Source organism: Haliotis cracherodii, unplaced genomic scaffold, assembly GCF_022045235.1.
Source record: "Haliotis cracherodii isolate W230 unplaced genomic scaffold, xgHalCrac1.p SCAF_12, whole genome shotgun sequence".
NCBI lineage: Eukaryota > Metazoa > Mollusca > Gastropoda > Lepetellida > Haliotidae > Haliotis > Haliotis cracherodii.
The window spans coordinates 17559390-17574445 of record NW_027266267.1 but is presented as its reverse complement, the minus strand read 5'-3'; the positions used below and the strand labels follow the sequence as shown (position 1 = coordinate 17574445).

General features: G+C 39.1%; 1 protein-coding gene across 1 annotated transcript; it reads left to right on the top strand.

The window, feature by feature from the left end:
• The first annotated feature begins 2889 nt into the window (after positions 1-2889).
• LOC139457121 (cell adhesion molecule CEACAM5-like) lies at positions 2890-14327 on the top strand. Its single transcript, XM_071238552.1, has 14 exons — positions 2890-2895; positions 4002-4075; positions 6320-6402; positions 6585-6932; positions 8656-8937; positions 10154-10420; positions 11012-11296; positions 11717-12013; positions 12725-12880; positions 13493-13511; positions 13664-13716; positions 13822-13911; positions 14020-14097; positions 14308-14327. Exons 1-14 carry the CDS (start codon positions 2890-2892, stop codon positions 14325-14327), a joined length of 2058 nt encoding a protein of 685 aa, XP_071094653.1.
• Positions 14328-15056: the final 729 nt, after the last annotated feature.

Genomic DNA, 15056 nt, shown 5'->3' with positions numbered 1-15056 from the left:
GAAATGGAGCGCCGTCTGCGTCGTCTTCCACATCCTCCAGATAACGTCCGTGACTTGGCACAGGATTTGAGGAGGATATGGCAGGCCATTCCTCAAGCCTTCCATGCCCATTTGGTGGACTCCATGCGTCGCCGATGCACTGCTGTGATTCACACACAGGGTGGTCATACCCGTTATTGACTTTGTGACTTTGTCGTTTGACCCCCTACTCCATTTTGATCTTCTCACGTCATCATAACAGATGTTGTTCAGGTCCCATTGACATTGGCTTTTGGTCCGATCATTCAGCTGCTACAGCGTCTGCATCATTTTGTTCTTGCTGTGTTGTATTTCAATCCATAATATATTTTCTCCGTGCACAGTTTCTTTATGTGGCTAGTATAATATAAAGTGTGATTCAATAGCACTGTATATATTTAACATATATGCAACGAGTGTTAAACAGGTGTTGGATACCTACTTTGTCCACTAACACTACAACTATCGTATACTATACACCTCTATGGGCAGTTAATGTCATAGCCGTTCTTAGATGTAGAAACTGATTCCACGACACATGTCTTTAAATTAGTCAGAGATTCAAGTAGCATGTGATGCTCTTTCATGTGTTCATCAGGTCAAAGGGACGTTGGTTTGTGCAATCTGGCAGGTCATGTCATCGTGCCTAAAATGTATCATTTCACATGACCTTCAATGTCAGGTAGAGGCGCCCTGAACTATATTTCATTGTAATAATGACTATTTAGTACAATCTCTTGTTTACACAGCAAACAGTTACTAACATAGTCAATGCTCGCTCGCATGCACTTAGCAACCAATCACTTAACGATCTCAAATCAATTATCAGTTACTGAGATAGGTAAATAATCAATGCATGATATCTGATCCTTATACCAACTACATAAGGACGAGACCTCGTAACAGACAAACAAGAAATATGATTGAGGGGGAATCCCTAATTCTGTAATCAGAGATTAATGATTTGTTGTTAAGCAGTTATCAATTTCCCGAACCTTTGATATTACAGATGGGCCATTCAACAATGTGACAGAAGCTGTCACCCCTTCCCTCACAGTTGACTGCTCCACCACATGTAAACCCTGCAGCTATACCTGGAAGAAAGGCACACAGACAGTCTCCAATCGTATAAAATCACGCAGCAAACATGACACATGACTCGATGATTCGAGCGTCTTGTGTGTTCTCTCGACAACTTGTACACTGTCGGGGCCGATAGTTCAACTGCGATTGGCAGACAATTGAACAGGGACCAACAAATTAAAAATAACTCTCTTCATGTCTTCCCAAATCATTCATTCTGATCACACAACTATTACTAGAAGCTAATATATCTTACAATTTTTGAAAGTTTTAGTTATTTCCGAGTATCCACTACTTTGTTTAAGAGTATGTTTCTAACTTGATGATGTGTATGTATGTATTTGAATCCTATTATGAACAAGATTTTAGATTCAACATCTTACCTGCTTACCTGCTTGGTATAAATTTATTTGCAAAATATACATGTGTGTTTCAGTTTCTGATGATATATTTTTTACTTTGTATACATAGACATGTTTATCCTCCTCAAGTGATGAAACTGTATGCGTGTCTCTATGGCTATTATGATTCACTCACTCTATGACGTGTGTATTGTTCTCTTTCCAAACACTACACACATACACTTGAAGACAATGTGTATTTCCTCGTTGAGCTGCGATATGATTGGATACAGATCCCTCAACACCTTTCCGGTCAGTCAGGTTTACAGTTATACACTCCATTTGATATGTCATGCTGATGTTAAACACTATGTGTACAAAAAATATAATCCTTGACCAGTTGCAATGAACGCTATATGTAACATAGATCTTATCCTTGCAATGTTGCGGTCACTTTTATATGTAACATAGATAATATCCTTGCAAAGTTGCGGTCAACGCTATATGTAACATAGATCTTATCCTTGCAATGTTGCGGTCACTTTTATATGTAACATAGATCACATCTTTGCGAAGTTGCGGTCAATGCTATATGTAACATATATCATATCCTTGCACAGTTGCGGTCAACGCTATATATAACATAGATCATATCCTTACAATGTTGCGGTCAACGCTATATGTAACATAGACCATATCCTTGCAAAGTTGCGGTCAACGTTATATGTAACATAGATCATATGATTGCAAAGTTGCGGTCAACGCAATATGTAACATAGATCCTATCCTTGCAAATTTGTGGTCAATGCTATATGTAACATAGATCCTATCCTTGCAAAGTTGCGGCCAACGTTATATGTAACATAGATCATATCCTTGCAAAGTTGCGGTCAACGCTATATGTAACATAGATCATATCCTTGCAAAGTTGCGGTCAATGCTATAAATAACATACATTATATCCTTGCAAAGTTGCAGTCAATGCTATATGTAACATAGATCTTATCCTTGCACAGTTGCTGTCAACGCTATAAATAACATAGATCATATCCTTGCACAGTTGCGGTCAACGTGATATGAACATTCACAGTTATTTTACATTTCTGTAAAATTTTCGTTTCTACTTGGTTACTGAATGTGCACGTGCAGATGAGGTACATATTTCGTACACCCCACTGGGGAATGCCAAACCTCTTACCAATGTATGTAAATAGAATGATATAAACTCGAAACTGAACGCCGAGTGTAATGCACAGCTCTTGTGTCGTGTGGTAACACTCAAGATGTCAATGAAATGGGACACTAGCTATGCTGTTTAAGACATTTAAGATAAATTGACGAAATTTGCCAGTGGTGTAAATTTGTGGTCAACCGGTACCTCCTTTCGTCGCTACGAAAACGTCTGTGAAACGGTTTCCAAGCCAAACGGATTAAGATATTTAACATTATGCCGGTAAGGTACATTCACTGTCAGCTGGTTTATTGTGGCATGTACCCCTCGAGTCTTTTGGAAAAATATTTATGAATCTCTGTCATATACATTTACACACAGCATTACTGTACGCTTCAAGTGGCCTGCATTAAGTCAGACGTCAATAGTCGGATTTCATGAATGAACTAAAGGCATGTGAATGTCGTTTTATTCAATGTTAAACGAGACACCTGAGACTTGAGAGCGACGGGTGAAGTTGCCACCCTCCACCAGACACAGACAGATAAGATTTAGGGGTAAATGGGCCACCGGGTCGCAATGCACAGGCAGTAACATAAAACAGGTCATTGCTGAATGTATGCATTAGAAACGTTCAGGCGTTCTTTTTGAGGACGGGCGTGTAATTACCCTTGAATGTGTCCTTTCGTTCAGAAATGTAACAAAAGGCATATATTATGTTATTCCTTTTGAGGACGGGCGTGTGAGACGTTCACACGTGTTATTTTAATTATCCTTGTGTGCTTTCCTTCAAAAACGTAATTCTGACATGATTTATCAAAAGACGTATTATCTACACTACTTTAGTTGCATTTCTCCAGTACTAGAACCAGGGACTGACATGTAGATATATGTAAAAGATGTTATTTCCGTACAAACACATCAACATAACAGTATAGATAGATCCATTGTATATCCAAGTATGTTAATGGATTACAACAGTCATGATACCAATATATTCGCGGAAAGGGTCACTCACAGAATTTGCATAACAGAGTAAGCACTGGTTTCTTGCCCAAAGCCGAAGTAGCTCGAGCGCGACAGAAGTAACACGTCCGTATTATACTCACACAACATAGCATCTCGTATTCACGTGGTATAAATTTGTGCCCACCAGATTTAACTATACCTATCTCTGCTTGTGTCTCTAATAGGGCTCCATACATAAAATTGTGCTGAGAAAAAGGGGGATAAGGCTAGGTAGCTCACTGTTAACAGGGTTATCTTTATCAGACAGATATCACTTTGGCAAAGTGACACATTACTACGCACCAGAGACGTATTCAGTCAACTGAAAAAATAATATATGGTGGCAATTTGAGGAGGCTCCAGCTGTCCCTGTGTGTCAGTTTGTACTCAATAGGCTTGTACGTATGTCGTGTACACAGCATACACTGGAGCTTGCTACCCGGAAGCACATCGGGTATGTACATGTTACAAGGAGTGCACTACTCGCCAGGACGTGAACAACTTTATTGCAGTCGATCAATATCTGTGTGTAAGTGTGTGCTGAGGTTTCGTAGATCTCTTGCGAATACAACGTCCGGTGTCACGGTAACCACAGAGTACCCCTCATCAGGAGGTTATCTAGACGGGATAACTTCTACCTGTCACTCTGTGTGCGTGCTGGGCTTGTAAGTCTGTCGTGCATATATTGGAACTCACAACCGGAAACCCGCACAAGGTAGGCATTTGAAACCATGAGCGTTAACTAACCCACCTTAAATTTAAAATTAGTTTGTAGGTGTTACTCTGCAATGGCATGTGAAGCCTGAGTGCTAGCTTATGTCTAAGTCCCAGTGAGCATGACGGGACTGCATTAAATACGCCGTCCTTGGCTTAAATTAAAACACATAGGTATAGTTTCGAAGTTCCGAATAATGCCACGACCCAGTTTGGTGTTGCTAGTCGTGTTGGGGGACAGTAAGATTAGGGTCAACATTGGTAAGATCACTTACACTGCGTGACAGTCATCAATAGAAATTCTAAAATTGTTACAACTGTGATTTAAGGATATATTTATAAAGCCTTAGGGCTAATGTAGCTACATGAACTGTGAACGTACTGAATGAATTGAAACGCGTTGAATGTTGATGACGATGGAAGCTCACGTTGGACTCATTCAATGAGCTCAATGGATCTTTTTGTCCAAGTGAATTTTATGAGTGTCAGATTGTCCGTCCGTTGGAAACATTTCATACGTTTCAAAAACAAAGCCCAGCTGTGGTGTATGTATTGCGCATACCTCGTCAATGTCTGCATGTGGTACACTTGTTTGTTTTGTTTGTTTGTTGTTTAAAGCCACACTCAGCAACATTCTATCTATACGACGGCGGTCTGTAAATACTCGAGTCTGGACAAGACAATCCAGTGATTGACATTGTGAGCATCGATCCACGCAACTGGGATCGATTACATGCATCAACCAAATCAGCGAGCCTGACCACCCGATCCCGTCCGTCGCCTTTACGACAGGCATAGTCGTCTTTTACGGCAAGCATTGGTTGCTGAAGACCTATTCTACCACAGAACATGTGGTATGCGATTTAATATATCATATGAGTTTGGCGGCAAGAACAAAGACCGCAGCAGTGTAAGCGTAATAGTGAGTGAGTATGGTTTAACGCCGCTTTTAGCAATATTCCAGCAATATCAAGGCGGGGGACACCAGAAATGGGCTTCACACATTGTACCCATGTCGGGAATCGAACCCGGGTCTTCGGCGTGAATAGCGAACACTTTAACCACTAGGTTACCCGACCGCCCTGTAAGCGTAATAAATACACCCCTATGGTATTTGTTCTTTCCGATCTATTACGACGATCAGGTAGCCTAGTGGTAAAAGCGTTCTCTCGTCTCGTCCGGGTTCGATTCCTGACATGGGTACAATGTGCGAAGCCCATTTCTGATGTCCCTCGCCGTGATATTGCTGAAATATTGCTATAAGCGGCGTAAAACAATACTCATTCACTCACTCCGATCTAGTAATACGGTTTCACAATTCTTTTGAAAAATATGTGACGACATAACTTTGCGTTTTGTTAGTAAGATTGGAAGACATATTCATACATGTTGATGTCTCGGTATGTCTCACCACAACAACTAAACTAATGTCTTTTAGCAATAGATATGTTATTGAAGAATACGCTTGGGGAGATCTGAATTCATTATCCAAAGTTTAAACAAGCTTTACATTTATCCAGTACTGTTCATACTGATTCGCCTTTGTACGTGCTCATATTAGTAAAAAATCAACTATGAATATATATGCTCTGTGAACACTTTTATTAGGGTGTTGTTTGCTTAGGTGAGAGAAAATAGTAACCTGGTGACCAACAGAAGAATTGTTTATATGTTTGAGATTACAGTTTGAGGATTACGTAGAAGACCTTAAAGACAATAAATCGCTGCTTAAATTCAGGGTTCAAAAGTGAAATAAAATAATGTTTTTGGACTTATTCTATGCTTTATATCTATGCAATTCAATAGGTCAATCCTTTTAGCATTGCAGGACGTATTTGTGAGCTATATTCAGTCAGAGGGGTATGGACATTTTAAAGACAAGGAATTACAGTGTTGTATCACAGCAACAGTTCGATCACAATGATATACAAATACATTAATCCTCCTTATCAGTTATTGATATAGGTAACTCCTACTATTTCAGAAATATGTCGACAACGACTGGTAAAATCACTGAATTGTACAAGGCAGTCAGGACAATTTACGTTTTGGGAATAGCCTTCAATGGTGAGTTAATTTCTTATTAATCCACACACAACTAACACAGCCATACTTAAGTCACCAGGGATAATGAATACATGCGTGCATTGGTTTAAACACTGTTATCAGTGCGTGTTAACTAGGAGAAATCAAAGGGACGTAGGTACTTTAAGGCATCCTCATCTTCCATGTGTTCATGTTCCCGACAGATGTAGCCTCCCAGCTGTCCTCCAGCCCTGTGGTAGTGAGGGAGTCTCAGACTGCCAGCTTTAGGTGGCAGGTGCCAGCTGTATCAGACGGTTCCACTGTCAATACCCTATATGTCATCAGTCCATCTGGAACTCAGGTACTACTGGTCAACACAGTTAACAATAACCACCTGACAGCACCTGACTACACAGCTCGTGTGACCTACACCGGGAATCTAGCTGCTAACACCAGGATCATGACCTTTGACCTTCGCAGTGTTGTCAGATCTGATGCTGGGGACTACGTCTGTGGGAAGAATGGAGTATCTGTCATCATACCACAGTGTGGACAGAAGCTGGTTGTTCCTGGTAAGTCCACTTTACAAAGTTACTGGTGTCGCGTTGTTTCCCGAAGTTGGATTTTGATTTGCTGATACTTACTTAGTATACAAATTAAGTTTTAAATTCAGTGCCCATACCACTGATTATTGTGTTTTGATATCTGTGGCTGTGTTCAAAGTGTCAACTTGACATCGGAGTCGTTGGCTAAAAAAACCCAAGTCAAATCCATTTTCAGACAACGCAGGACCAAATCTCACTATTAATGAACATATTTACAAAACAAGCAAGAGAGCGAGTGTGATATGTTTCTAAATGTCAACAATAATGCACGTCGTTTATATGTTCTCAGAGAAACATAATGTTCTGGCCAGATATTTGTTGCTGATACATTCACAAATGACTATGCTGTGTGATTTCCTTCATCACATCACCAATTACTGGTTGTCAGATGTGACTTACTGAGAGCCTTTAGAAATAATGTTACTTTTGAACTGACTGAAATAGTTTTACTAAAACATATTTAAGTCAATTGTTATAGAAAATTAACAATACTAATTACACGGACTGCGTATTTAATCCTTCACACAAACAACTGTAGACACCAATACAACATCAGCCACATCGTTTAGTCAAAAGTGCAACACAAGCTACGCCCATTCTACTATCAAACCATCAGGAAACAGTTAATCGTCAGCAGAATTTGCCTAATGTTTTCTCAGTTTATGGAAACATAAACACAAGACGGAATCACTTCAAACTTCTTTTTTGTTATATTTTGATAAGTTCTAAGGTTGTCATTAATGTAGAAAGTTTGTATGCAGTCAAATATATTTGAACACTTCCCCTTCATGTTTCTCTCTTCTATTAGGGATATAATATTGGATTCGCATAATTTGACATATATTATTTTTATCAAACGTAACTAAATATTTGAGAAATATTTAATGTGTTCTCCCTAGACACTGTATATAGTTAACCATTAATTACAAGTGGCATAAAATGTAACAAACACGTTCAAGTGACAGGTTATGGCGACTAACTTGACTTAAAATAAGCAATGCATATTAGTAACGAACCAATAGTAATCATTTTGATTGCTACGACAAGATCGTTATAGCTACAGACATATTTGAGACAGTGAGAACAGACCATTTTGTTGCCCTCCAGAACGAATCACACAAGCAATGCATATTAGTAACGAACCTATAGTAATGATTTTGATTGCGACGACAAGATAATTATAGCTATAGATATATTTGAGACAGTGAGAACAGACCATTTTGTTGCCCTCAAGAACGAACACTTTGGATTCATGAGCATTGACATTGAGTTTGCATCAGTTACAGCAACTATTAAACAATCTGCCACAGTGTGTATGTCTTTTCTTTTTCCGGCAGTCGTGACATGTGCAGGGTGGGTTGTTCTGTGATAGGGTTATCAGTTGACTGTAACTTCTTCATTCACCTTCTCGTATTTTTAACTGCTATTGATACTGCTGCCTATACACACATATGTACACTGTATATATCAGCTAACATGAGAGTGACGTTTAATTTGGACATCAAATCTTGACACATGGTCTCTATGGACCACAATAAGCAAATATATTGGTCATACATTTTCCTCAATAAGTTTCCGCATTAATAAATGAATCGTGATATAAATAAGGTTATATCCCAATGCACAAACAAAAAAAGACAGTTTTATTTTTATGAACGTACAGGTAAATTGATGGATTTGTTTTATACAGGTCAACCCACCAAACCAACACTCAATGGACAATCAGCCCCTGTGTTTGGAAGACAGTTCACCTTGACCTGCAGTTCCACCTCTACCACTGTCCCAGCTGACCATGGACTGACCTTGACCTACACCTGGCAGCGTGACAACACTGACATCCCAGTTACCTCCCCTGGTTCCCACTACACCTTCACAGTGAGTTACCGGGACAGTCACAACTACAGATGTAAGGCAACAGAAGGCCAGGGTCTGGAGTCAGAGTGGAGCCAGTTGTACAACATGGAGCCACAGTGTATGGATACAATGTCATTCAATATTCCAATATCCATTTATGTTGTTGCCAAATATATTTCGTAAGGTAGACACCCCTTCCTAAGTAGCACTCACAAATTGTAAAACAATCCCATGCAAAGCACGATCCTGTGCATGTAGTGACAGTCACAATGCTACTACTCAGATTGTACCTGATATAGTTGTAGCTACTTGTACCAGCGATGTGACCAATCAATGACATTTGGTTCCATACAATATCTTCCATGTTTCATTGAACTGGATTCCATGTGTGACCCTACGCACATGCGCTATGTGGAACAAAATATTGCAGAGAATGATTTCACATTTGGCGACGGCGACTTTTATTGTTGTATTTGTTAGCAAGTGAAATCTCTAGAACAGGGGTCAAATCAAATTCTACTCACACCTCCGCCGGTATCTGCCCGGCCTATCTAGTCCTGCACACTTCCTTGTACGTCGCGAGTTATACCCTGGCCAACCTTGCAATTGGTCATATATGTCCGAACCTCAGTATAGAAATACGCCCATGAGTGTTGCCAACTAGTTGATCATGGTCAGTGGGCAGTTAGTTATATTCACCCATAGCGTGGGACTACACGAAAACGTGACACAGTGATATTCTAAATATATTGCTGCCATCACTTCCTTTCAAAGCAACACTGAATAGTGATAAACATGATAGTTAGTAGAGATAAGAGACGAAACGAGTAATGTTGGCATTTTTCTTACAAAGAACAAACGTTGCATATTATCATAAAAGTCATATTACTTATGTTTATTAATATTCTAATCTGTAATGTCAGTAAATTTTGCTTGAATCGAGAACACACTCGGTCGCTGTGAGACGACACGAGCAGGAGTTTCCTGTTCAGTTGTCGCCTCTTTGGTATGTAAGTGGAATGCTACATTCTCTTTGGAAGATATCTCCGAACTGTGTCAGCTCGTACGGCAGCGTCGGTGCTCCAACGAAAACTTCACGAAAACTAGTTCCGACGTCTTCTAAACTACTCAGACTGCCGTCGTAGCAGTTTATACCGCTGTTGATTATAAAACTCTCTGTGTATTTAGTTCAGGTCAATATGTATATTATAACTTGAAAGATGGCCTCATGACCCTACAAACCCCCACTCCAGGTGGAAAGATCTGGAGAGTTACCTTTGTTCAGCCACCTGTGTGTACATACATTAGTTTAATCTGTTTCACTGTTCTGACAGATGGCCCCTATGCCGTGAACCTACAACCCTCCACTCTGTCCTACACCAGGAGGGAAGGTCAAGAGCGTGTACCAATTATCCTGTGTTCAGCCACCTGCAGACCTGCGTGTACATCATACAAGTGGTTCAAGGGTGCGACAGTCCACAGTGATGGAGCTACACTGACTTTCCCGGTGGCTGACAGGTCACAGACAGGATCCTACAATTGCCAGGCTTCCAATACACACGGGACTGGTAACAGCTCAAGTGTCTCAGTGGATGTTACACGTGAGTTTTGTCAAGCAGAAACCGACACCTTCTCTGATACGTTTCTTTACCTTATTGGTTAAAGCTGGATGGCCGCACATCATTAGGCATATGTTCATATGAACGTTTTCAGAAAGTGCCTTATGAGGACTGTCATATATCATGAAGAGAAATTACATTGAGAAATATGTTTTTAATTTGCCTGAGTTAAATTGGCGAATGCTCTGCATCCAGTTATTGTATGTGATCTTCAGACAATGGTGTGGGGTGACGTACAATAACGATGTCACACGTCGATTGAGATGAGCCATGCATTGTCCATTACAACTACCATATCCCATTTACACTGAAAGGAGGAACCCTGATGGAAAAAGTCCCGTTGTTGTATCATTTGTGTTGACTTTGATGTATCGTTTCAGTTCTATTCAGTGATATAGGTGTCATATACGCATATAGGGAAAACTTTGGAACAGAACTGAATGATGAAATATAATACAAATAATAGAAATGCATACTTACAGCAATCTTTGTTCCTTATTATATTCGCCTAATTTGTTTTTAATCTTATGTACACACAACTAGCAATGCAACATTTGGGGTTATTTTTTTCAGATCAGGCGAGTATAAGTATGTTGACCGCCAACAGTCGTAATGGTTCAGTAACAGTTAATGAGTCTGATGTGGTGATCTTGAGATGTCAGTTGGATAATGCTGGTAAACCAAGGTCAGTCATCAGGTTATTGAATGGAACTGAGGAGTTGACAAGGGCAGATAACTCACTGACAGCAGAATACAGACTGGAGTCAGCAGACTGTAGACAAAGAGGGAACTACTCCTGTACTGCCACTAACAACATCGGGGCACCTGTCAGCCAGAGGGTGGAGTTGCGAGTCAAATGTAGGTAATGTGGGCTGGGCATCTCTCCACACGCTAGTAGAAGTAGTAGTAGTAGAAGTAGTAGTAGTAGTAGTAGTAGTAGTAGTAGTAGAAGCAGTCGTAGCAGTAGGAGGAGTAGTAGTAGAAGCAGTAGTAGTAGTAGTAGTAGTAGTAGTAGTAGTAGTTGTAGTAGTAGTAGTAAAGTAGCAGTAGTAATAATAGTAGTAGAAGGAGAAGGAGTTGTAATAATATATTTTTAAGATGTAACAGTAACAAGTCCTACCTTACTAACTGATTGATTGACTCGATTGATTCGTTGATTGAGAGTATGTTTTCCGTAACTAGATGGCAGTTACCATGTGTATAGCAATGGGGTGTCTTTCTCCACCAAATCAAGCCTGTGTTTACCGTGCTTTGAATCATTGACATGTTTTGCATAAGGTTCTCCTCGACTTGATGTGACAGTCCCAACTCAACTCAAGTACACCGCTACACTGGGGGGTAACGTGAACGTGTCTGTGTCAGTCCTTGCCTACCCCCTTCCTACATTCACCTGGAGTAGGACCAACTGCACCAGCCAGGACCTCATTGGTTCCTCCAGCCCTGTCTCAGACATCTCAGTCACTGCCAGGCTACACCTTACTGACCTCCAACAACAGGACTTCGGGGACTACAGTCCTACTGTGGACAATGGTGTCGGCAGTTCAGTGACATACACACTCACAATAGTGTCTGCAGGTGACTTGCTGATTTCTGATTATCATTCAAGCCTTCAGGATTCATCTATTCAAAAGTTTATGTAAATATCTCTACTTGTTGTTTGCTCATTTTACGTTTATTTAGCTTCACAAATTAGGAACTTAACTTTTCAACATTCTCAAATAAAACTATGATTACAATCGTCTGATTAATGTTCTGTTGTTACGCCCACTACAGATACCTACACAGGCTTTGCCCATTCATATCTTTCTTAAATACTATTGTCTCATTTTAACTTCTGTTTATTTAAAATATATTTTGTCCCGTTTCCTTTCTGGACGTAACAAAATAGCATAATGGTACTTATCTGTATGCACCATTAATGAATGCTCTAATGGATAATTTTCTATATTTATTTAGGTTCACAGGGATTTCTTGAATTCAAAGTAAACATGTGTATCTTGGTTTGAGCGAATGGATCTATATATATATATATATATATATATATATATATATATATATATATATATATATATATATATATATATATATATATATCAGCAGGACCAACACAAGAAATTAGCGTCACACGATGTACACATGTTGGGAATCGAACCTAATGTCTGATTACCTACCACTTAAACCTATGACCAAATAATTTGTTTGAAAGTAGGAAATTGAAAACAAATATATTTTCATCTGAATATAGTGACCGGCATTGTCTGTTATGATATTTTGTTCATATTGTAGATCCACCAGACCAGCGAAAACTTGAAACTCCTTGTTCGTGTACAGGGGTAATAGTAGGATCCACAGTAGGGGGCATTCTTCTTACCTTGCTCATTGTGGGAAGTGTTCATATGGTTCTGTACAGAAAGGGATACAAGTTCGGACATATTCCAGAAGGTATACAGTTAAATTCCCGTGGTAAAATGATTGAATATTATTTGCAGGTAATAGGGAGAATGTCAATATAATGTTCAATGACATATGTGAATATGTTTGAAAGAACGATTGTAAGAATTTCTTTTGTTGAATGTATATGTAGAATATTGACAGAAAAGGACGTAGTTATACAGTCATGCCTTGTTTATACGGACACTTACGTCATTTCCCAATTCGTCCGTATAAACGAATTTCCGTATAACTGAAACCAGCTTCTTACTGGAAGAGTTACTTCCCTTCAATTATGCAACTCATAACAAAATTATTTATGATATTGTTTTTTTTAATTTCGGCGAAATCGTGTGTGAAGCAATCGGAAGATCGCACAACTCACCGTTATTATACCGAGTAAATACACACAGGTAATCTTAATCCCTAGATATAAAACAATGCCTCGTTATAGCATTATATATATATATATGTACTAGCAAATGTCTTGTTAAAAGTTGCAGTTATTATATAAAGTTTACTTTATCATTTTCTATGTGGATTTAATTTATGTTTTACAATATATGTTGCCATGGGTGATGTGTGTTTTACATTATATTCCATGTGGTTGTTCTTGTTTTTCAGAAACTGCATCACGAAAAAGGTAGTATAAATGCAAATGGTAAACATAACAATGAGTAAACATGTGCAATTATGGACAAAAAATATGGAGACATATAAATTCTAGCTAAAAACTGAGGTTTATTGCTCCCTTCCATTATGCATTTTCAGTAACGTACCTTGTTGTCTCCCTAGCACCAGGAATCCTGAAGCTGTAGAAATGGATAACAGAGGGTATTCATCATTAGGTAGGTACTGGTTACTGGTTGTTACCCTTTTGCTGAAATTACCATTCTGTATGCGTCCATTTAACACTGAAATCATTACTACGTTTTCGCATTGTTTTGTTTCAGATCAGATAAATGGCCCAGTCCAGTTTTCAAATTTGGAGGAATCAGAAAAACAACAGTATTCACAGTTGAAGATTTATGAGAATACAAAAGGTAGATGACGATTTTTTCCGTTTTGCCAAATTTGTTGAAGTGCTAGTTAGAAGTAGGGAGTTATGTTTTGGAATTATTATTGAAATAGGTAATGAATTACATCTTCAGCGGATGCTGCAGTAGATACAAGTACCTATGAGTCGGTCAGAGTATCACCATACCAGAACACTGAGGCACATTCTCAAGGTAACCAACACATGAAACACTCTTGCTGATTAAACTCTTATGCCATTGCCATGGATCAACTGTTGGCATGTACGATCCAACATCATTAAACAGTAACATATGCCTTCTTTTCTAACCCAATGTAAAACGTTTAGCATTTCATGCTATTGTGGGAAGATATATAATCTGTCATTTTCTATGTTTAATAACATATAACTCTGTACTTTTCAGGTCCTAACCAAGGCAATTAGTAACGAAGAAAGTAGCCTTCATGATATCAGATCCAGTAGCAGACCACGGAACACGTGCAGCATATAAGATTCCTTTCCTTTGAGTTAAAACATCGTTAGAACCGTGAAAACAGTATTAGAATAGGTCTTCAGCAACCCATGCTTGCCGTAAAAGGCGACTATGCTTGTCCTAAGAAGCGGATAACAGGATCGAGTGGTCAGGCTCTCTGAGTTGGTTGGATCAGTGCTCATGATATCATCACTGGATTGTCTGGCCCAGTCTCGATTATTTACAGGCCGTCGTCATATAACTGGAATATTGATGATTGCAGCGTTCAACAACGACCCAACAACAAAACATCGTTATTACTTTCTTCACGTTTTCATTACATTGTTTTATGTTTCTTTGATAAATGCACAGTTACAGAATCCAAACATTGACCATGTCAAACAGGTGAAAGGAGCTTGGTCACACCATGTTGGTTATGCTCATGTCTATTTATGTATCCCCTTTGTCACTGAATATTTCACACAGGAAATTAATACGATCGCATTAACTTAATGGAAACATTGCAGTTGAAATATTGTTATCAGTGTCAGATTTCTGGGACTTTAACCTGTTTCTATTATTTGGTGCAAAAAAACATTTGTTGTTGAACGTAAATGAGGAAACCTGATCAGCCAGTTTTAGTTTCTAGTTTCTGCCATACAGTCGTATAAAGTCAGGTATTGTTATCACTTAACCAGATG

Excerpts from the sequence above, each read along its gene's own strand:
- LOC139457121 (XM_071238552.1), top strand. Across the intron at positions 13,717-13,821 it reads CAGAGGGTATTCATCATTAG|ATCAGATAAATGGCCCAGTC; the intron begins GTAGGTACTGGT and ends GTTTTGTTTCAG. Across the intron at positions 14,098-14,307 it reads CACTGAGGCACATTCTCAAG|GTCCTAACCAAGGCAATTAG; the intron begins GTAACCAACACA and ends TGTACTTTTCAG.